At 38.2% G+C, this 23333-nt stretch overlaps 1 protein-coding gene across 13 annotated transcripts in view; it reads left to right on the top strand.

Moving 5' to 3' along the window:
- Positions 1-19330, top strand: part of LOC306887113 (myocyte-specific enhancer factor 2D homolog) — a 57273-nt gene extending 37943 nt beyond the window's left edge. For 3 of the 13 annotated variants that reach the window (XM_079444636.1, XM_079444638.1, XM_079444637.1), the window contains exons 5-11: positions 1914-2121; positions 2744-2800; positions 6405-6583; positions 8765-8794; positions 11138-11252; positions 11413-11623; positions 17107-19330. In XM_079444636.1, coding sequence (XP_079300762.1) covers positions 1914-2121; positions 2744-2800; positions 6405-6583; positions 8765-8794; positions 11138-11252; positions 11413-11623; positions 17107-17491 — 1185 coding nt within the window. In that variant the 3' untranslated portion in view covers positions 17492-19330. Of the gene's footprint in view, positions 1-1913; positions 2122-2743; positions 2801-6404; positions 6584-8764; positions 8795-11137; positions 11253-11412; positions 11624-13514; positions 13584-15695; positions 15747-17106 lie in introns of all 13 variants that reach the window. The other 10 variants (XM_079444631.1, XM_079444629.1, XM_079444630.1 and 7 more) reach the window with 6 other exon arrangements.
- The last annotated feature ends 4003 nt before the right edge of the window (positions 19331-23333 follow it).

Below are 23333 nucleotides of genomic sequence, written 5' to 3'. Positions count from 1 at the left end.
GCAAGTGAAAACAGGCTCTGACTTTTGTTCATAATCCACTCAGCACTCCGCTTGGTTAATTACATTTTATGATATTATATTATATAAAGTTTGTGATTGCAATGTGTTGAATTACATTTAAATCTATTGAGTAAATTGACCTGAAAGGTCCTTCCTCATGGGCACCGTGAGCTCCAATCCAAAGGGACTTCATGTGATTATGATTTGCCAACTTGTTTCCAAAACCAGTCAGTCTTTCTCACTTCACTGGTCACGCTCTTCCTCAACGTCACACAGTCTCCCTTTCAGTACAAAGTGTCATTCTTATCACAGTTGTCTATCGCTTGTCTGTGTCTAGACTGATATAATCTTGAGTCTGTTGTATTTATCTTCAGTTGTTGAAGGCACTTCAGAAGTGTAAGATTGCACTTTCTGGCTGAGAAATTGGAGACTAGCATACTAGATTTTTTTTCAAGTCTTGGTGTATGTATTCAGCTGAGGTGTGTTTGGTGCTCCATATTTTAAACCAGCTGCTCGTCTCACACTAATGACCCTTCCCTCTCCTCCACCCTCCCCTCCCTTCACCCTGCCTGGCCTGCGTGCAGTGCTGGAACTTAGTTGCTGTTTCGCCTACAGGCCGACTACATGGGTTACTCCCTCAAGAACCGTAGTTTGGATAAGATTAACCTGGAATATTCTTTTAAAACAGATTTGGCTTCAGTATATTCTCATTAGAAGTCATTTCTTCGAAAATAGCAGTGGTTATAGAGGACATACGACCCAAATTCTGATCAAAGGTCAAAACCCCAGTCACTCTTAAGCCCCGTTCACACCAAGAACGATAACTATAAAGATAACAATATTAGTGTCCACACCAGCAAAAGATATTGTCTGTTTATTCTGTCTTTATCGTTGCCTTTATAGTTATCGTCCTTGGTGTGAACGGACCTTTACACTCTTAAAACTAAAGGTTTTTGACATCTATGAGGTTCCATGTAGAACGTTTAACATCCATGGAACCTTTCCATTGCACAAAATGATCTTTTATAGTGAAAAGAGTTCTTTAGAATTTTAAATGTTCTTCACACTAAAAAAACATTGTAACATTGATCACTGAAAGGTTCTTTGGGAAACCCAAAAACCCTCTTCTATAGCATCACTATGTAACCCCCCTTTTAGAATGTATATTTTTAAGAATGGAATGTCTGTACTCAGTGGACTTCAAACTACATTATTCTGCTAAAGCACAGACAGATAGACTAGAGGAGAACGGGAGAAGGACGGAGGAAGAGCCAGACTAACTCTATCAAACTGGGTCCCACTCAGAACACAGGAGGCCTAGTGTGGCCCACATTCTAAATTTAGAGGCCCTGGTTTTTCCTGAAGGATCATGGGAAAATGGGTCTCCATCAGAGCATCTGGACAGTTTGAGTCCACACTGATTGCCGAAGCTGGCTAACTGTGCTTCGCAAAGCGCGAGAACGAGGATTGGCTGACTCAGGAGTTGTCACGGCCACATGCCCCTTGTTTGAAACACCTGAGCCTACTGTGCACCATGGGTTATTCCCTAGAGCCGTATTACCAGTTTAAGGACAACTGTTGCAGACTAAAATTGAGTATAATCCTGGGCTCCAAAACAAGTGTTAAAATAAAACCGTAAACCCTGGATGATTCAGTGAAATCTAGATGCAAATGAAGCAAAGACTTCCTGTTCCTTTCATTTACAGCCTGGATAATTTGCACTAAAACATCAACAGTTTTACAAAAGTCTTACAAAATTAACTCTGCACCTCGTAGCTTCACGTGCTCTGCTTTGGAGATGTTTGCACAAGTCACTGCATGTTATTAAAAACCGGTGTGTGACCATGTCTTAATGTACATGCAGGCGGGCGTTTAAGCCGCTAACCATTTCCCTCTCTATCTGTGCTTCTCAGTCCACAGTGCCACCACCCACTTTCTCCATGCCAGTCACGGTGCCGGTGTCCAGTCAGAGCCCTTTGCCATTCAGCAATCCCAGCAGCCTCGTCACCACTTCCTTCGTCACCTCCACTCTCACAGACCCGCGCCTGCTGTCACCACAGCAACCGCAGCTGCAGAGGAACACAGTGTCTCCAGGCCTGCCACAGAGACCTGCCAGCGCAGGTAAAATCCTGAACAGATCAATGGTGCTGGGTACCAGTAAGCAAAGCAGGAAGGAGGAAATAGTAACTCATGTTGTGTACATGAGCTTATAATGTTGCCCTGTGGGTGTCAGATTATCCGGAGCAGCTGTTTCAGAGACATACCACTGATTTATGCATAAAATTGACTGTCAAACCTTCATCTTCTCTGCTATGGAGTGATGGTATAGCGTTGAGATTTTTTTGTTATGATTATTTCTAGCTGATTTTGCAAATTTGACATCAGCTAATGTTGGATTTGTAATTTTTTATTCAACAAAATCGTATAGAATTCTATTTGTTAACATTAGTATTTAGTTAATATGAACTAACAATGAAAATTACTTTGTGTTAATTTAATAGTTTATAATTAAATATAAAAATTTTATGTTTATATTATGTAATGGACCAATGACGATGAACAACTTTAATCTAGCATTAAAAAAAGATAAAAAAAATACCGTAACATGTTGATCATTGAGGGTTAATGCATAATTATATTTGCTCCAAAAACCAGATTTGTTTGACTTTATATCTAGATTTGGAGTCTATATTCTAGACTCAAAATGTTAGCCTTCCTCTAAGCTATTCTGTTCTTTTTCCAGGTGCTCTTTTGGGAGGTGACCTCAACAATTCAAACGGAGCCTGCCCAAGCCCTGTGGGTAAGTCTTTCCTCCTACCAGCCAGACGGCCCCGATAATACCTCTTCATTTTCACCTGAATAATGCATCAGTCTGAGTCAAACTGCTTAAAATCGAAGGGCATGCTCAAGAACTGCAGAGTGGTGTGAGAGTGTTCAATCTCATAAGATCTGATCTGATCTGACTGTGATTATGAGAATGGCAGCAGCTCTATGAAGGTTGTCCGGACACAAAAATCTGAAAGCGAGTGATCAGGCTATTGCACATCCAGTCTGTGCTCACACACCTGTTTGCTCATGACAGCTGAAGCTCACACTGTGTTCTTCAAGCATGCCTGTAAACACCCTCATGGGACCATGAGGCACAAGTGACATAAATGTTATGGGTCAACACCACACGTCATTTTTCCTACTCTGTCCTTTCATTTTCTTACATTATTGTTTGTTTGTTTTCCTTTCTGTTTCTGTGCCCTTGCATAATTGTCTTCCCATCCTCTTCCCCTCTCAGCTGTTCTTCATATCTCACTCATGACATTCTGAATACCCAGCTTAAACCAGCACGCTGTGTCCCCTCCCCTCCCCCTCTGTCACACTCCCTTCTCTCCTCCCAGCCAATCTTGACAGTCCCTGACAGCTGTAGGTTCTCCTGCCTCTGAACTTCAAAGAGCACATGAGTCTCATGGACATTTTAAGTGGGCATTTATAATGTGAACATTTAATCAGTGAAGAGGCTGAAGGCCCTTGTGGAGTCACTGGAAAAACACCTCCCATTTCTTGGGATTGTGTTCGTATTCTTTGGCACATTCCATGAATATGCCTTATTTTGGTGTTCTTTGGACTCTAACCTTTTAAAAAAACGACAAAATTGTAATTTCTGGGTTTTATGTCATGTGAAGTATTAAACGTAAACCTAAATTTAACCAAGCATTAAATGGTAATTTTTTTTGTCAGTAATGACCAATTTTTTGTCCAAAAATATTCTGTCCCTTTAGGCTAAATTTGCAACCCTTTTAGTGTGTATATAGATATTGGGCAATGATTAAATGACACGCATACAGTATATATTTAGAAAGTTTTTACATGTATGTATTTACATTCATATATATAAATATATTTAGTATATAAACAACATATTTTTCTTGAATATACATGCATGAGTATTTATATATGCATAATAAATATACACAGTACACATACATGTATTATGTACACACAAACTTTTATTTTGTGTGTGATTTAATCATGATTAATTGTTGCTCAGCATATATATATTATGTCAAATGCTAAAATATATATAAAATGTTAATTTGACTAAATAAATTAATTTGACTAAATAAATTAATTTGACGTTCTGTACTTTTCTCACTTTCTTGAAGGTAAAGAACCTCCTTCCACAGACTATTTATTGAGAAAGAAAACAAGTTTTAATGTTTTAATATTTTGTACTGTATTTGTGGAAAATGCTTTTTGTATATGTGAAGTGAATAATTTTTTTCTTAAGAAACTTTTAAGAAGCTCTTAACAAACTGCTTTTCTCTGTCCATTACCACTCCTTGTGTCTCATTCTCTCTCTCTCTGTCCGTTGCCCCTCCCTTCCCTCCATTCTCAGCTGTTGCTCTGGGAATGTCAGCATTGACGTCATGTAGCATTCCTACCATTCCCACGAGAGAGAGGGACAGAGAGCGAGAGAGACATGGACAGAGACGAAAAGAAAAAAACAGTCAGACCTTTTGAAGTGGAGATTAGTATAGGCCAAGGCTTACAACCGACACTCATACTTATTTACTCACACAATCAGCACACTCTAGTATCCACGATATTTACCAGCATACTTTCTGACCCAAGTTCATAGTGTGTTTATACACATGTTTCTGTCCTAGCCCTGCTCTAAAAACCAGACTGAACTTAAAGCTGTGCTTCCTGGGGCAGAGAACAGCTGAGCACGTCTCTTCTCTGCTGCCAAGGAATTGCAGCTCCCTTTGCAATCTCTTTCCATTCAGAGCTGCTGACGCGGTTGTTGCTCACACACACACACGTCTAGTGGAGCAACACACAGTTGTTGTTGCCCTGTAACCAGAGCTCAGATAGGATAAAATATCAAACTGCAAAAGTCTCTCCAGTCTCAAGCTCATAAATGATTCATAACCTGAACACCTCCACTTTTTTAATTTAGTGTATTAATTTTGTTTAGTTTTTAAAGTGTCAGCTTATAGCACATTTTACTAGCAGTGGGGGAGACTAGGCTTGGTTGGCAGAGCTATCATAACTTTATTCAATATTTTTGGTGTTAAAAATATTAAGATGGCCAAGCAAGGTAAAAATGAAGGTGTACAATCTTGAGTAAAAAAGAAAAGAAAGTTTAATGTCTAAAAATATTTAAAGAAAAAGGTTTTGATTGACATTTTTTGTGTATAAATTATGTCTTCTGGCTAACTTTATTTGTAAAAAGGTTGGTATTATGTACACATATAAAACCAACTTTACTTTTTTCATAAATATAATGTATATTATGATTGTTATAATAATAATAATAATAAAACTCAAACATATAACACATTTTCATAAATTTAGCCAAAACGGTTTCCAAAAGACAATTTCTTACAAGTCTTATATAAAAATGTAATTGGTTCCCACTTTGATTAGCTAAAATAGATTGCTATATTTTTTTTAATGAAATTTTTTTAATTTAATTCATTTTTGTTTTGTCACAGGTTTTAGTCGTGATATCTTGATGTGATGTTGCACAGTGTTGCTGTATGTTACATTGTGACAACACCCTATTATGATCCAGAAATATACCCGGTGCCATCCAACTCTTGTAGCCAACCAACCCCATCTCCCCTACCGCCACATGTTAAAATAGCGTTGCTAAATATATTTGTAGTATAAATATTTTGGATATTTCTGTTCAGCTGAGAGATCAGTGCGTTGTCATAGCACTAGCAAGTGACGTTCATGTTGTGCTGAGAAAATAGTGTTATTCAGTTTCAGAATGTGGGAAAACATTGGGAAAATCCCCAGTCTCTCTCTCTCTCAGCCATTCTCTGAAACACAGATGATAGCATACTCTGCCTTCCTCTGGAAACACTACCCTTGAGTTTGACTACTTATCAGATCAGATCAAACATTACAGGTGCTACAACGTCATAAACAAAATAGAGCAAAAAAATATTTCATTAACCAAGCTGGGAAGAAAGTCGAGGAACAGGATAAACTGGTGTCAGTTAGATACCCAGATCCCTTCCTTATGTGCATCTGCTTTTGCGTATGTTTCCTCCCTGAAAGGAATGCAGTTCTCCAACCTAAAAACCAGTAACTATTAATCCTCCAATTACAACATAATAGAGTTGTAATCCCAGAAAAACAGAGGATTTGGTTTGCAGCAGTAAGTGTTATTAGGGAGACCCTAATAGGATTATTTTCCCTGGTGGGTAATTATTGTGTTTTTCCCATCAATACAAATGACAGAAAACTGAAAATATGATCACGGTTGTGTATCTGAATTTTGTGTTCAAAAAACGCAAAAGAGTTTCTTAGGGTTGATGAGAAAGAAACCAAGATTTTTTGGAAAAAATACCAGCTTTCTGTTGACATTTTTCTGTGTTTTCCTGGTTCTCTTTCTATAGCCAATGGTTACGTCAGTGCCAGGGCCTCCCCAGGACTCCTCTCAGTCGCCAACGGCAACAGCATGGGGAAAGTAGTGCTGGCTAAATCTTCCCCTCCACCCTGCACTCAGATGGTGAACAGTCGCAAACCAGACCTTCGGGTCATCACCTCCCAGAGCAGCAAGGGTCTCATGCAGCTGGTGAGCACTTCCACATTTCTCTACAGGAGCCTCAATGGGCCAAACTTCACCAAATCTCAAAGCTGTTCCATGTTACAACTTATGAGGGCTAATGTTAGAGATGGGAGTATGTCTAGACTCTCAATGTGAAGCTACACAGGAATTTCTCATGAGGACCATGAGAGGAGGAAGTAAAGCTGTCAGATACACTGAGCTGATTCGTACACGTCTGTCTGTCTGTTCTTAGCATGTGTGTGTGTGTGTGTGTGTGTGTGTATGTGTGACCCCGTTTACACCTGGTGTTAAGATCCATCCGGGTTGATCCGATCACAAGTGGCCAGTAGCTACTAAATGCAGGTGTAAATGTGTAAGAAACATTTTGTCACCACAATATATTACTAGTTTGTAGATTAGATGTTTTAAACTTCATTAGTATCAAGCAGCTTTAAAGAAAAGGAAAATACCGTAAATTATTATAATATTAAAATTAAATAAAAAAAATATTTTTCAAATTAATATCAACAACAAGAAGTGCATTAAACATCACATTACATCAGGTTTTGCCAAACTGGGATTTGACAGAACTGAGTTAATTAAAGCTAATACTGAAGTCATAAAAATGAAAACATTATATTTTAAAATAATAGCAATAGGAAAACACTTTTATGTAAAGAGGAATGTAAAAGAGAAAAAAAATATATATATACACAGCGATGGCCAAAATTGTTAACATTTGGCATATTTGAGAGGTTTCAGTTGTTTTAGTTGAAATGGCCATTACAATACCCATAAAACGAACTATTGCCGGAACTACCTGCAATGGAAGGAATCTGCTGATACATTGAAAATGATGGACTGACCCCTCAAAGTCTGGACCTCAAGCACATCGAGCAAATTTTGGGCGAGTTGGAAAATAAACTGGGCAGACCTATTGTATATTCAAAGGAAAGCCTTTGGCTTGAGTTGCAAAAGGCATGGGATAACATCAGTGTTGAAGTTCTCAGGAAATATATTGACACCATGCCAGATAGATGTGCTGCTGTAATTGCTGCAAAAGTTGGACATACCAAATATTAAAGTTAAAAGGGAATAAAAACAGTACGACTCACTTCTTCTGATATTTGTTCTGTTTCATGAATATTACGAAAAAAACCATGTTTTGGATTAAAAAAAAAAGACAATATTTTCAGATCTGTCAGGTGTTCTAACAGTTTTGGCCATCACTGTGTGTGTGTGTGTGTGTGTGTGTGTGTGTGTGTGTGTGTGTGTGTGTGTGTGTGTGTGTGTGTGGATGTATGTGTGTATATATATATATATATATATATATATATATATATATATATATATATATATATATATATATATATATATATATAAGCTAAGCAGGATTCAGCCTGGTCAGTACCTGGATGGGAGACCTCCTGAGAAAACTTGGTTGCTGCTGGAAGAGGTGTTTATGAGGCCAGCAGGGGGTGCTCATCCTGTGGTCTGTGTGGGTCCTAAAGCCCCAGTATAGTGACAGGGACACTATACTGTCAACAAGCACCTTCGGATGACACTTTAAACCGAGGTCCTGACTCTCTGTGGTCATCCCAGGATGTCTTTTGAAAAGAGTAGAGGTGTCCAAATCCTGACCATTGGCCTCTGATCATCATGGCCTCCTAGCAATCCCCATATCTGCCGATTGGCTTCATCACTCTGTCTCCTCTCCACCAATAAGCTGGTGGGCGTTCTGGCACACTATGGCTACAGTCACATCATCCAGGTGGATGCTGCACACTGGTGGTGGATGAGGAGATACCCCCTGACAATGTAGAGCTCTTGGAGTGCTTAGAAAAGCCCTATATAAATGCAGTTGTCAACATTTGAAGTGGATCAAAAAAGTTAATCAAAGTTGTCCCAAGACAAGAACACATTTTGGTTTTAGGACAACTTTTATGAAAGGATTGCATCCACCTCAAACGTTGACTAGTGTGTGTGTGTGTGTGTGTATATATATATATAGTATATATATATATATTAGGTGATTATTTGGATATTATTATTGAATTTGTAAACATTTGAATTTAAGAAGTGGTCACTGGAGACAAATGTTACTGTCAGCTGCGTTCTTATCAACCGGTAAAGAAACCAGGTGTAAAACAGAGCTTGTGTGTGTCGGGAGTTGTAATCTCTGTTTTCTATTTGTTTCTGGCCTCGCAGACAGATGAAGAGCTGGAGTTGGTGAGTGAGGTGACTACAGCTCAATTCTTTTGATTGTTGTGCTGTGAACGGTTTCACAACATTTGATTAACGTTTAATGGATGTTGTGTATTGAACAATTTTTTCTTCACCTTTTTTATACACGCCATTATTCACTGATCAAGTTTTATTGGTTAAAAATTATTTATATTTATTTATTTGTCTTGAAGTTGACTATAGTGTTTTTCACATATGATCTAATTGGTGGTCAGTGAATTGGAGTTAATTGCGTGCTGTTTATTCAGTTGCAGGCTGACTGCCTGATTATTGTGTACAGCTTTAAATGAATGCACACACTCATGGCGAAATGCACACATATGCATGGGTTGATCTCACATGAGTCAGACACACTAGATCAAATATGGAGCTCAGCAGAGCAGAAGCCCTCACTCCAGAGATCAATTTGTTTGTCTCTCTCCCACCTTCTTTCACTTCTTGATGTCTTTTCCTCTAATGATTGTTGTCCAATGACACATTAAGTGTAGTGCATGCATCTGAGATTTGGGTGGGAAGAAAGGGTGTTTCAGCCATCTCAGCATCTGGATCTGTGAGTGCGTGCATGAGCAGGGCAAACCAATGTCCAATGACTGCTGAATCATGGGATTCTGTTGACTGAAAAAGTGCCCTTGTAGAACCAAGAGGACTCTCAAAGCACCCGAGGGCTTTAAATGCAAATGTTTGACACTGGTTTGCCCTGCAGACACACTCTACCCATTTTTTTATTGTGTGTTATGTAGTGAAGTGTTTAGAGTTTTTTCTGCATGGTTGAGAGCTGGGCTCAACAATGAGGATTTTTTTGTGTGTGATGAGAAAGTCCATTTTGAATTGCCCTGCCAACATTTTCAGCAGCCACACCACATGATGGTTTTTTGTTTTATTTTGTAAAATGATAACACATTTAATATTTTATTTAATTTTTTTTAACAAACTACAAATAATAGCATATGATTTTAACCATGATTGTAGGAGCCAAATGTAATTTTGTAGCTACTAGATGGCGGTGTTGGATGGGAGGAGTTGGTGTACGTCACATGATATTTAAACCCTCGTGGTTGTGTGTGTGGGAGGGTAACAGGTGGCGGGAATATATGGTTCTTACCATATCCTAAGAGCCATTGAACCATGAATACACATGTTTGTTGTACGCTGCATCTCAGTCATTAAACGAACAAAGCAAGAAATGGGATTGTTGGCATGGACAATGACTTTATTTCCAACTTATGCGTGAAGAACATCTTACCACCTGTTCCTGAGTGGATAGGAAGCCACTACAATGATATTTTTTTTAACACTTCAGTGTTAGTCAGCTAAATCATATTACCTTGGTGCCATATTTTAATGAGCAGAGTTCACAACGATGTTGAGTATGTCATATAAACCAAAATTACAAGTGTCAGTTGTCACCTGACCTAAAACACTTTCAGACTAGCCTTCGACCATCCTTATTGTTGAGTTTCAGGACATTTATCTCAATGTTTTGCATTCAGTTTAGAGTCTAAAGAGATGGTTAGAGTGAGAGCTTGAACCTGTGGAGCTGTGAATGTTGTTTATATGGACTGTGTTAGTTATAATGATTGTTACTATTATTAGGACTGAATTCAATAATGGTTTGAAATGGTTCATCTTCAGAAATGTCAGAAATTTAAAGATTGCGTTCATACTAGGGGTGTAATGTACACGTATTCGTACTGAAAATGTTCTTTTGGTTCAGTCTTTCATCTTGGTACTTCGGTTTGTATAAACGATCTGTATAACCACCTTAGTTCTAACGGTAGCGCGGAGCGCGAGTGAACGTGATCATCCCTTCCTCTGTACTACTAGATTTAACGCAAAAGAAACATGAATGAAGTGAAGCGATTACTCATGCCTCATGTAATCGCTCAATCAGTGTTTCAGCCACGGAAAGATGTCAATAATAATGTAGTTTGTAAATAAAATGTCATGTAGCATTTCATTTACCTCAGACAAGTCGACTCCTCAGTGTCCACAGCTCATTAGTTCGCTAGAGAAATGAAGTCTAGAGAAGAGCATTTTGTGAAAAATTAGAATGTATACTTATTTTATTTTACTTTACCTGTTAGTGATGTCTTAATTATTTAATGTATAGTTATGAAAGTCACTGTGTACATGAATTTATTTCAACAACAAATAGAAATGGTATAATTTAGAAGTTAATTTAATGTCATGTTTGTGTACCGTTACACCCCAACTACATACCCATACATACATTCAGAGGTGTTCATGTCCATTCTTTCCTTGCCTTGAAAGTGAGCTCATGCACTTCTCACTCATCTCATGTTATCTCTTTCTTTTCCTCTCCCTCTGGCTTTCCAGAACGCTCAGCGGTTAGTGTCCTCTCAAGTGACCCAGCCTCTTACCACACCAGTGGTTTCCGTGGCAACGCCAAGCCTCCTGACTCCATTTTCCATGCCAACCGCCTACAACACAGGTGAGAGTGACATCATAGCGAAAAGCCAAGACATCCATCACTCTGCAGGCCTGCACACATTATCACAACTTTATGAATCAGAGGCTTTAAATAGAAAACTGTGTTTTTGTAAACTCTGCAAATGAATATGCATTAAATGTTTGTCTTTGTTTTCATGCAGAGTACCAGCTAACAAGTGCAGATCTCACAGCCCTCCAGGCCTTTACGCCGTCGGGTGCACTGTTGCCAAGCAACATGACCACTTGGCAACAGCAGCAGCAGCCATCTGTATCCCAACAACCACAGCAGCAGCCATCCGTATCCCAGCAACAGTCTCAGCAGCAGCAGCAACAATCACAGCAGCTAACCCTGGCCTCCCTCAGTAATCTTGTGTACGTCATGTGCCTTTCACAGACTCTCTGTCTCTTGCTCGCACCTACTCACACATGCACCTGGTTCTTGACTAACCACATGTCCATAGTGTGAGCCCGCATGCACCACATCTACTTCCTGTCTACAGTGTAGAGATGAGTGTTTCGCTGATATACGCCTCTCTAGTCTGAGTCTACATTTAGCTAGATACTGTAAAGGTTAGTGGGCAACACTTTACAATTAGTTTATATATTTATATATATTTAATGCAAACGACATGAAATTATAATTAAAATACAGTTTAAAAGTTTGAGGTCAGTAAGATTTGTATATATTTTAAATATTATTATTCAGCAAGGATGCATTAAATTGATCATAGTAAAGACATTTTAAATTTTACAAAAGATATAAATGCTGTTCTATTTATCAAAAATCCTCAAAAAAAGGTATTAAAAAATATTAAACGGCACTGTTTTTAACATTAATAATAAGATATGTTTTTGAACATCAAATTAGCTAAATGATTTCTGAAGGATCATAAATTACATTTTAAAATATAATCAATAGAAAACCGTTATTTTAAATTGCAATTATATTTCACAATATTTCTGTTTTATTTCTGACTTAAAAAAGCAGCTTTTCTAAGAATAAGTGACTTCTTTCAAAAACGTTTAAATCTTACCGTCCCCAAACTTTTTGTTTACAGTATTTAATAATTAATTTAATGGATAATGAAATAAAGTTTCAACACTTCAAGAGGTATAAATTAATTTAAAGAGTTAAAATTCTGTCATTAATTACTCACCCTCATGTCATTCCATACCCGTAAGACCCGTAAGATATTTTGAATCCAAGAGTTTTCTTATGAAATCCAAGAGCTTTCTGACCCTCCATAGGCAGTAATGCAACTGACACGTTCATCATTAAAATAGTTCTTGTTACATGTAATGGTTCAACCTTAATTTTAGTGCTCAAAGAAAACAAAAATAATGACTTAATTCAACAATTCACTCTTTGCAATGTCATGAGGGTGAGTAAAGATTGGCATGTCATGAGTTCATGATAACTAATTGCTCGGTGCATTAGCACTAACTAGTGTCTTTCCTAGAATTTTTTAAAATGTTATTCTCTAAATAAGACTCTCTTACGTTGTTACATTATTAATCTGCAACTTTCCCACCACACATACAGTAACTGTAACACTTTAATCTAGTTGCATTTTGAGTCTCTCTGCTTCATCAGCTATGGAGGGAACATCCCAGCTAATCTGTGACTCAAAACTGGGCATCTAGACTCCCTGAATATGATGTTTCATGTTCAGGACATGAATTTAACGTACAGGGCAGAACAGCTGAAAGCCGGCGCTACCTATTTTCTCTTTATGCATCACAGAATAGCCTGGGGCTCAGGTCAAGGGCAGCTGTATGCTACATTATTAGCACGACACATACATCTACTTTGGTGTGATTTCGCTCATTCGTTTTTTGTTTTTTTTTCAGTTGTATTCAGCGGGTCATGATCTCATATTAGCGATCACATGAACAAGAAATAATGACAGCGGAGGCTAACGATCATCGGTAGATCGCACAACCTAAAGCCTGCATATTCTCCCTCAGAGATTGATCTAAATAACTGTCTTTCGGTCTCCCACACAGACATTTTCCTCTTTTTCTTCCTGGTTCTCTCCTCCCCATTGCTCCCCATGGGGGGGCGAACATGGAGGTGTTCTAGTCTGGCTTTAATGCCTGCGAACAGCGGGGTTAGTGCTGTGCTATGCTCTCGTTAGTGTGACTGTTCGCTTAGAGGGAAGGGACACTTTTGTTAATACTGAGTACAGATTTGCTGATTTCTGGAGCAGGTCTAACCCTGCCGTGTGTATGTGTTTGTGTGCTCTCTCTCATTTGTTTACAGCATGTGGTGCTCAGACAAACAGAACGGAGAGATGGCTCACTGCATCTCTGGTCTGGCTGCTAATCTCAGGTGAATGGGGCCCTGTGGGCACTCTGTCAGCCAGTCAAACTGTGGGCTCTCTGTGTCAGCCAGTTATATTCTGTGGGTGCAGTGTGTCAGCCTATTACACACCGCTGTCCTGTCTGTCACCTGCCATGGCCTTGTTGTCATGGTTACCGTCTCGGACCGTGCTGAAGAATGTTTGCGCTTTCATCGTCTCGCTGATGACCATCTCATTATCATTAAATCCAAATCTATCATTGTATATGTCTTTTTATATTTTTCCTCATTCATTTTTACTGTCCAGTGTCCCTTTACACAAGCATCCAATGCTTTCTAATGAACGTAGCTCTTAATGTCCTGATAACGGAGCAGGTAGAGATTAGTATTCGAAAGTAGGACAGACATCTCCATCAAGTGGGTCAGGACTCTCTGGGGTTCATTCGTCCATCCGTTTGTAACCTGCCGCATGACCACACGTTCATCACGCCAGCATATCCTGCTCTGAATCATCTCAAGCACCACACATTATATAAACCAGGCTGTTCAGCACAGTGGCAGGTCGAGGCTTAAGAAGTTTATCTGCAGCTACTGTATGATCATCATTTGATCGACAGCAATGCACAATAAGGAACATTATACCTCCACTGTTTAGTGTTTTATTTTAGTGGCAAAATACTTAAGGGGATAGTTCACCCCGGAATGAAAATCATGTCATTAATACTCATCCTTGTATCGTTCCAAACCTGTAAGACCTTCGTTCATCTTCGAAAGAAATTAAGATATTTTTGATGAAATCTGAGAGCTTTCTGACCCTGCATAGACACACAACACAACTGACACGCTCTTTACCATGTGTGGTACTCTCGTGAACCTGTGTCAAAGACTGACACGAAAGAGAAGAAATTTTTGAATAAAGTCATTATTTTTATTTTCTTTGCATTCAAAAAGTATTCTCGTAGCTTCATAAAATTAAGGTTGAAACACTGATGTCACATGGACTATTTTAACAATGTTCTTACTACCTTTCTGGACCTGGAAAGTGGTAGTTGCTGTCTAAGCAGAGTCAGAAAGCTTTCAGATTTCATCAAAAATATCTTAATTTGTGTTATGAAGATCAACGAAGGTCTTATAGGTTTGGAACAACATGAGGGTAAGTAATTATTGACAGAGTTTTCATTTTTGTGTGAACTATCCCTTGAAATATTTCACACATAGATTTCATTAGTTACAAAGAAATGGTGGGTAAAACATTAGATTAAATTAGTAATCTGTCTTTGGATAGTTTCAAACAGAATTATAATGAAATTATCCAGTAAAATGGTAAAAGGTTGTTTCCAGGGAGGATACAGGTGGTATTTATTTAATAAAGTTCACCAAAAAAAAAAGTTCATGCTGTGGATTAATTCCCAAATGAACATGAAAACATTATTAGCTTATTGTTAATTAATTTACATGTTGATTCAAGTCGTTCTCTAAAGCTTGGCTAAGTGAGCAGCTGCAACCAAGTTCAGTGTAGCTTTTCTGTCACTAGCTGTTTCTTTATTATATATTACATAATATTATCATTCATATCGTATAGTGAAAATATTTTGTTTTGTTCAGCCTTTTCCCTCTATAAGCCAACTTGCATTTTTCTGTGAATTAAGCTGTGAAGTTCTGTCACTGACCTCAAGGGGGCATAAGAGTAGCTTTAATATCATCCCATATAATGTGGCCTCTCTATTCTTGGTTCAAATTCTGACCCCCTGTTCTTTCTAATATAAATGCTAATGGAGCCATGAGAGCTCCCCGCCGCTCCGCCACCCTGTCTTCTGTTTTCACGTCATCAAATCATTTTCCCTTGCGCCGTGCTTCTCTGAGCGCCATGACCTCGGCGACCAGGCCTTTTCTGACAGGACTGGGGTGAAGACTCACTCTTTCTGCTATGCATGAGGGTGGGATATGTATTTCTGTTTTTGGAAGTAAGCATTCAGTTGGGTTTCTTTCTCCTGCTGAGCAGTCCATGTTAACTGTGCATAGACATCTGTCTGTCCTCAACTGTTATAGATGGGTAAATGCTGTTATGTACATGTGTGTTTGTCACATGAAGTTGATTATTGTAGATGCTAGATTGGGTTTCGCCTGTCTCTCTCTCTGCAGTGTGACCTCTCAGGGCAGCTTACTCTTGGGCAGGGAGGAAGGGATCAGCTGGTACTGTATCTGGCTTTTCCTCTCTCCGTCTGTCTCTGTTTGTTGTCTGTCTTGTGGCCGTTTTTATGCGCTAATGGCGCTAACTCTCCCGCTCTCCCTTTGGTTTCTCTCTCTATCAGTCTCTGGCTGTTTGGCTGTAGGAAGCTGGGCTTTGTCTTTGTCAGTGATTTGCTGAGTTGGCCTTTCTTTCTGTTTTGCATCAGAACATACTGAAACAGCACCTGCATCATCATCAATCAACCTGTACAGACCCACAAGACCAAACTCCCTCCATGTTTCACCCTCTTGCTATCCTATCTCTCTTTCCTTCATTTACATCCTTTTGTTGTTGTTTTTTTCCTCTGCAATTTCCTTAAATTTTTTAATTAATTTAATTCTTTACTCTTCAATATCCCTTTCTTTTCCTCTCTATTTCTTTCCCTTTATTTTCCCTTTACTTTCCTTTTATTTCCTTTCCCTTTCCTTTCCCCTTACTTTTCCTTTTTTTTTTATTTCTTTCCATTTTCCTGTTTCCCTTTTACGTTGCTTTTCTTTTTTCTCTTCTCCTTTTATTTTATTGATTTCTTTTTTCATTTTTCCCTTTTCTTTGTTTTTTTACTCTTTTATTTTATTAAATTTTTCCTTTGCCCTTTTCTTTTTGATTTCTTCTCCTTTTTCATTTTCCACTTTCTATCCTTTTTTCTTATTTTCCCTTATCCATATTCCTTTTTGTCCTTTCTTTTCCTTTATTTTTCCTTTTTCCATTTCTGCCATTTCCTTTTTTCCTTCCATTTCCTTTCCCTTGATATCTTCTTTCCTTTTCCTGTTTTATTTCCTTCTCTTCTCTTCTCTTCTCTTCTCTTCTCTTCTCTTCTCTTCTCTTCTCTTCTCTTCTCTTCTCTTCTCTTCTCTTCTCTTCTCTTCCTCTTCCTCTTCCTCTTCCTCCTCTTTCTCTCCTCACCTTCCATTTCTTTCTTGACTGGAATAGTCAAGTCTAATTCCACCATAAATAATAGACTAAATACAGTGCATTTGGCTGCTGTCTACTTACACTGGCACATAAACAAACACACTCACTGCAGTTAAGGGTTTGTGGCATGTAGTGTTGTGTGAAAGGAGGCTGATCAAGTTGTGACTGCATGGCTAACAGGAGTTAAATGACGGAGATAATTTGTCTGGCTTCTGTTCATTTTATAGCTGCTTTGTTGTACTATTATTTTTTTGTATACTGAAATGTGTTTGTTCAGAGGTAGTGCAAAAGATGGTAAAGCTGTGGGTAGCATTGCTGTTTGTCAGATTGTTATTGTAATGCAATCAGGTGTCATCGTATTAATAGCGATATCAATGATGCTAATTATTCTTCTCTCTCTTTCTACCGCAGGCCCGTGGGAACGCTCCCTCATGGAGCTACTCTGACGGTTAACACTGACCCCAACTTCAGCATCAAATCCGAGCCAGTGTCTCCTAACCGGGATCGCAGCACCCCAAGTTCCACCGCCGGGGCAGCAGGTGGCATATCAGGCCTAACTGTGACCCAGTATCCGCTGCGTTTGGAGCCCACCGGCCGCTCTCCGGTCGACAGCATCAGCAGTAATGGCAGCTCTTACGAAGGAAGCGACCGAGACGATGGAGGGCAGCCGCGCCCTCCCGATTTCAACTCCGCCAGCCTGGGTCTCCTCCGAGCTTCCGGAGAGCAGCCGGCCCAAGCAGAGCAGCAGGAGTCAGCCAACGTGAAACGCATGAGACTGGACACCTGGGTCACATAAACACTGAAGGAGAAAGCGAGAGAGTTGCTCTCTCACCCACACATACACACACACCGACACAAACACACCCCTAGTGGCACCTGCTTTCAGCAGCCAATCTCAGTCCGCACTTAGACACATGCATGCGCCTGTCTCTCTCTCTCACTCTTGTCTCACTCTCAGACACACTCATATTTACTGGTGTGTGTGTATATATTTATATAAAATATGCATATATGATCACACACGCACTAGATCCTCACACACACAGTTGCCAATCCAGGTGTAAACGTGTTCACGTAAACGAGACTGAAGAGATGTACCGGGCCGGAAGGGCTTTTGGTCACGTCTCAGATATCCCTCGCCCCTGCTCAGAGAGGCTGTATGGATCTCAGATCAACTTTTACAGGCCTTACGGTCGACCCGATCAGAGTTCAGCAGCACTGCTCTGTCCAAACAGCTTGTTATGTTGCATAGACAAGCCTGTCAATCTCTTTTTTTTTTTGTATTGATTTCTCTTTTGTTTTGTTTTTGTATGAATGGTTGCATTTGTCATTTATCTTTTCGATTGACTCTTTCTCTCCTGCTTTTCCTCTTTCTTTTTAGGTTTTTTTTTTTTCAATCTGCTTGAGCAGCTGCCTTTAGAATCGCCCCCGTTCCTTTAAAGTAGGATCTTTATCTTAGTTTTTCTGACTGCGCAGAAACTACGCATAGTGTGCGTGCGTGCGTGCGTGCGTGTGTGTGTCAGCTGTGAGACGGAGGTGCTCATTCATTGGATCGCTACATGCAATTCAGCCAAAAAAAACTCCACTCGATCATGTTCGTTTTCCATCTTTCGTGGTATCGTAATCTCACACCAGTCCCCTCGCTTGCACACTCGTATGCGTGTGTCTATCGGCGGAGCTCGAAGCACAAACGCCGCTCCGTGTCCTCGATTTCCTGCGTACGTGTGGACCGTAAATGTGGTGTTGATGGAAATGTAGATCTATCTGTACTAATGAGATCCAGGCATGTAGGAAACGTATCAGCCTGCTGCGTGTGACTGTGAGCAGCGGTCTGCCACATTATGCTCTATTTATTGTTTTCGTCTGGCTGTGTAATTCAGAGATTAATTAGTTAACTTTATGGGACGAGTATGCTTAATTATTGTTTGTAAGATTCCAGGAATAAGTAAAAACCTGAGTTGTTGTTTAACTGATGGTGAGTTTTGAGATCATGTATATACAAAATTTCTCAGTGTTTCAGAACAGGTGTATAGAGAAAGAGTTGGTGGCAAACACACATCTCAGCTAGCTCATTTTAGCTAAGAAAGAGATGGAGGTCGTGTAGTGCTGTGTGTGTGTGTGAGAAGCGTTGAGATTGTACATAGCGATGTATGTTCACATATATTCTGCTGGGTCTTTCTGAAACAGCGCTGTAATCTCAGTGGAGCCGTCTCTGTCAACCTCTACCTGTAAATAAACTGTACCGTGTTGTAAGTTAGCAAGGTGAAGAGGCAGATGAAGGAGGATTTGACTGTTTTTAAACGTGACTCTTTTCTGTCATTTTTATCCTGATGGCGCGCACTTTAAAATCTTTCCCCCTCGTCCGCTCGCACACCTTCAGACACACACGTAAGGAATTTATACTTCCTCGCATTATCATTTACACGATCAGTCCACTTTGACTGATATATCCATCATTTTACACCCCAACAGGAACAGCGATTTCCCCGACAGCTTCGAAGGGAATACAGCCTCCTTTCACTTATAAGACATTTAAAAGCATTCAGGGAAGGATGTTTCATTTATTATTTTTTGAGATCTTGGCTTATTGCACTTCACATGTTTAACTGTAAACAATAATAGAAATGTCACGTGTAAAAAAAAAAAAGAAAAGAAAAAGACAACAAAGAAAAAAGAATGTTGTACTGAAATCTAGATTAGGCTTTACACGTGTTGCAGATGTGACAATTATGTACACAAATCGTTTTCTGTGCATTAGTGTATTCTCTAAGTGACAAAGATGAAGGATGTTTCTGACGATTTTGAAAAATTACGACAGATTAAGTGAAGACCGCGTTAGTGCTAAAGGGCAATGGGGTTCAAAATGATTTCAAATATGGCATATTTCGCTCTAAGAAGATGAGTTTTAAGTGTTAGTGTATTTATATTTAAGGTAAGACTCACCTGTCCGTCATCGGCTTCTCTACCTCTCCCTTCATCCTCTTGTATCTTCTCTTTCTCTCCTTTTTTCCCACTCTTTCACTCACAGAGGAAGACAGAAGCCATTTCATTTCACCTCAAAAGGTGACCCACCTTTTAAACCAGATTCCTCACACATACACACATATACACACACACACACACACACATGATGGATGCAGTACCGGGAGAGTAAGCGTTTGTTGGGACTCATCACAGACCTGCGTTCGTAACCCATCGACTGAGGTTCTAGAGCTACTGGGTGGATGTTTTCTAGAACTGCATGATAGCAGAGCAAGGCCTCTGCAGCGCACCTGTTGACTTAAAGACTGTTGTGTCCTGAGCTTTGAACAAATGCAGTGATTTCTATGTACGTTTATAAGATGAGAAGGCCGGTGACTGTAAAGCGATGCTCCTGGGATGGTCCGGTGCATCAAAGCGCTGGCTGTGTTGATTTTAAGGCTAAGACAACGTTTCAAAAGCTCTCGCAAGGACCTGGTGATAAAATTAGGAATCTGAGTAATCAAAGAAAAGACAATCGTCCGGTGAATAGTTCACTTTGGCCCCCGTATTCCCATTGTATGATGTTTAGAGATTCTCACATACTTTTTCTCGTGTTAATTTGTGCTGGTGACAGTTTTATTGTCTGTTTTTATTATAATTGTTATGATGATCATCATTACCATTGTTATCATCACAGATGGTAATAATAATGATACATTTAGAGAGACGGTTTTTATCTTCTGAATCTGCATTTTTTTTTTTTTTTTTGTGTAGGTTAGGCATCCTATTTTCATTTGATTTGATTTTATTATATATGAATATTATATAAATATATTTTCGTTTCATTTTTGTTGTTTTTTTGTTTTTTTTTCTTCAAAGGGGTGTTACTAATATTGCACGATTTATTAAGTAAAACAAAACCGTTGTAGTAATATTAATACTTATTGCTAACTGAGGGAAGCGATAAAACAGGTTCGATAGAATGACCAGTTCAATGCTGCAATTTTTAGTCAATTGTACAATAGTATCTACACATAGTTAAGGTGGGACATCCACATTTAATTTATTCTGATCAGACACAATGCATGGGCGTCAGACAAGCAAAGAATGAGTCATGTTATAAATAAACTGAAATGTAATTTCGATAAGAATATACAACACAAAACTAGAATAGAAATTGAAGAAGAAAGTTTAAAAAAGAAAAATATAGCTAATATATTGTGTTCGGCTAGTCTGCTTTGAGTTTTGTTGTAAAAAATAAAAAAAATAAAAAAAAATTGTTGTTTTCGGAGAATGATATACAATTTGTGTATATTTTCATAAACAAAGTATGCACTGATATGTTATTACAAATTCTATACTGCTTTTACAAAAGAGTGTTTGTTATTGTACCAAAGTATCCATTGTCCTTTATGACCCTCCCCTTTTGCGTATGTTTTATTGTATTTTATATATTAAATAGACAAGTTGACCTACATAGAAGTGTGAGTCTGTCTTTTACAAGTTTCTTTGTGGTTTGTCTTGTCTGTTCACTCATTAGATTTATGGTTGCATATAAGTTTAGACACTTTTATCTAAAGTTACCTTCAAATGTGTAAAAAAACAAGTAATCATTTTTAATCATAAAGTAGCAAGAAAGCAAGCAGAGATGTCTTTCCAACAATAAAGTCTCACAGATCATAAAAATAAATACTTCAAATCTGACATTAGTAGGATTTAAAAACAAAAAGGTTTTAAATAGCCTCTTATGCTAACCAAGGCTACAACTGACCAAATATACAGTAAAAACAGTAATATTGTGAAATATTGTTACAATTTAAAAGTTTTTCAGCAGCCATTACTCCAGTCTTCAGTGTCACGTTCAAAGTTGACAACAGTTGAGCTGCTTAATATTTCATCATTTTTCTCATGATTCTATTATGAACAAACTTCTAATTGATTCGAAATAGAATTTTTCTATAACATTATAAATGTAAATTATATAATTTTCATGTACTTTTTGAAACTCGAGGACAGTTACTTGCGGCCTTTTGTTTGTAATAGTATCTTGTCGATTAAAATGCGCTGTTGCGTTTTCAATATCTTGCCACTAGATTTCAGGCTTTCACTTCACATCAACACTGCTGCTAAAATTCTCAATTTTAAATCATTTTCCCCCTCTCATTGATTCAGTTTTATAGCGTACCTAGTTTTATAATATACATGCTTGTTCAGAGGAAATCCAGGTTTATTTCGACGGCTTTGAGATAAAACTTTGGATGTACAAATGTGTTTCCCCTTATAGAGACACTGGGTTTGTTGTTGGAAATAAAAACCACAAATAGTTCATCAACAGATCACGGTGATTCAGGCACAATGACTTGACCTTGAGTGTGAGTGTGTCTTGTGCATGTGTCTTTTGGAGGAGCGGGCATTGAATTCAGACCATTCCTCAATGAGCACAGCACAGCTGAGTTTGTCAGTTGTGGCGTCTGGTGCAACCATTGAGCTTCTGTTTGTAACAGGTCCCCATTTATTGGATGACCTGAAGTCAACCTATTTTTCCTAATGCACTCAAACACACAAACCATTTCATCCTACAGAACCCCCGTCATCCTTAACAATGTAAATGTCAATTTATGTTTTGATTGACAGAGTAATTGTGCTCTACAATAGTTTCATTGTATTATTTCTGAGGACTGAGAATATGAAACAAGCAAACAGATGCACATTGCTTAAACAGACCCCACTAGAATTACTCATCAAAGGAGACAAATTTGGATGCGTCTAGCATTGATTGGCAAATCAATGTGAAATCTCTCGATACAATATCATTGTAAAATATCCAAAATCATTCCTCAGATGTTCGATCAATATCTTTGTCTTTATAATGAGCTGCTATTCTCTTCCCTCAGGCAGTGGGATAAATTACAATGTGGTGTATGTTTTCTAGATTCAAATAAAAAAAAAATTGCTGCCAGCTTATTTGGTTTTCTAATATATTTTGTCATTTATTTATTTCTATTTAAATTATATATTTATAAGGGTCATTTGTTTGCCCTTATACATTTATTATATGGATAAAAAATATTGAATTCACAATTCTAAAACATTATAATCATATTATTTAAGTTTGTTATATTGCAATATCACATTTTTTATCATTTTGCTAGCTCTATAAGATTATTGAAGTGTGTTTTATAAAAGATTCGGTCACACTTTATTTTAAGGTTCAATTCTCGCTATTAACAAACCATTAACTGTGACTTTTGCCTCAATAAACTCTGAGTTTGCTGCTTATTTATAGTTAGTAAAGTAGTTGTTAAGGTTGGTGTAGGATTAGGGATGTAGAATATGGTCGTGCAGTATATGTGTTAATATGTTATTAATAGGCATGCTAATAAACAACTAGTTACAGTAACAGTGAGAATTGGTCCCTATTCTAAAGTTCTTATTTCTTCTTCATAATTTCATGTTTTACTCAATGTAATTCTTTGTCAAATTTACTGAAATTGTTTCAAATTTATTTCAGTGTTTTACTTACAACAATAAAAATGGCAATTTATTAAGAACATTTAAATTTTTTCTTCAAGTTTTTCTTTCCCTAATTTAGCTATAACTGGTAATCATTTCATAGGTTTTCATGTTTACTTAGTTTCACTTGTCACTTTACAACCTGTTTTGTAATATTCCTTGAA

The sequence above is a fragment of the Barbus barbus genome, assembly GCF_936440315.1.
Source record: "Barbus barbus genome assembly, chromosome: 21".
NCBI classification, from domain to species: domain Eukaryota; kingdom Metazoa; phylum Chordata; class Actinopteri; order Cypriniformes; family Cyprinidae; genus Barbus; species Barbus barbus.
The sequence above is the reverse complement of the archived record's forward strand: the minus strand, read 5'-3'. Positions and strand labels throughout refer to the sequence as shown.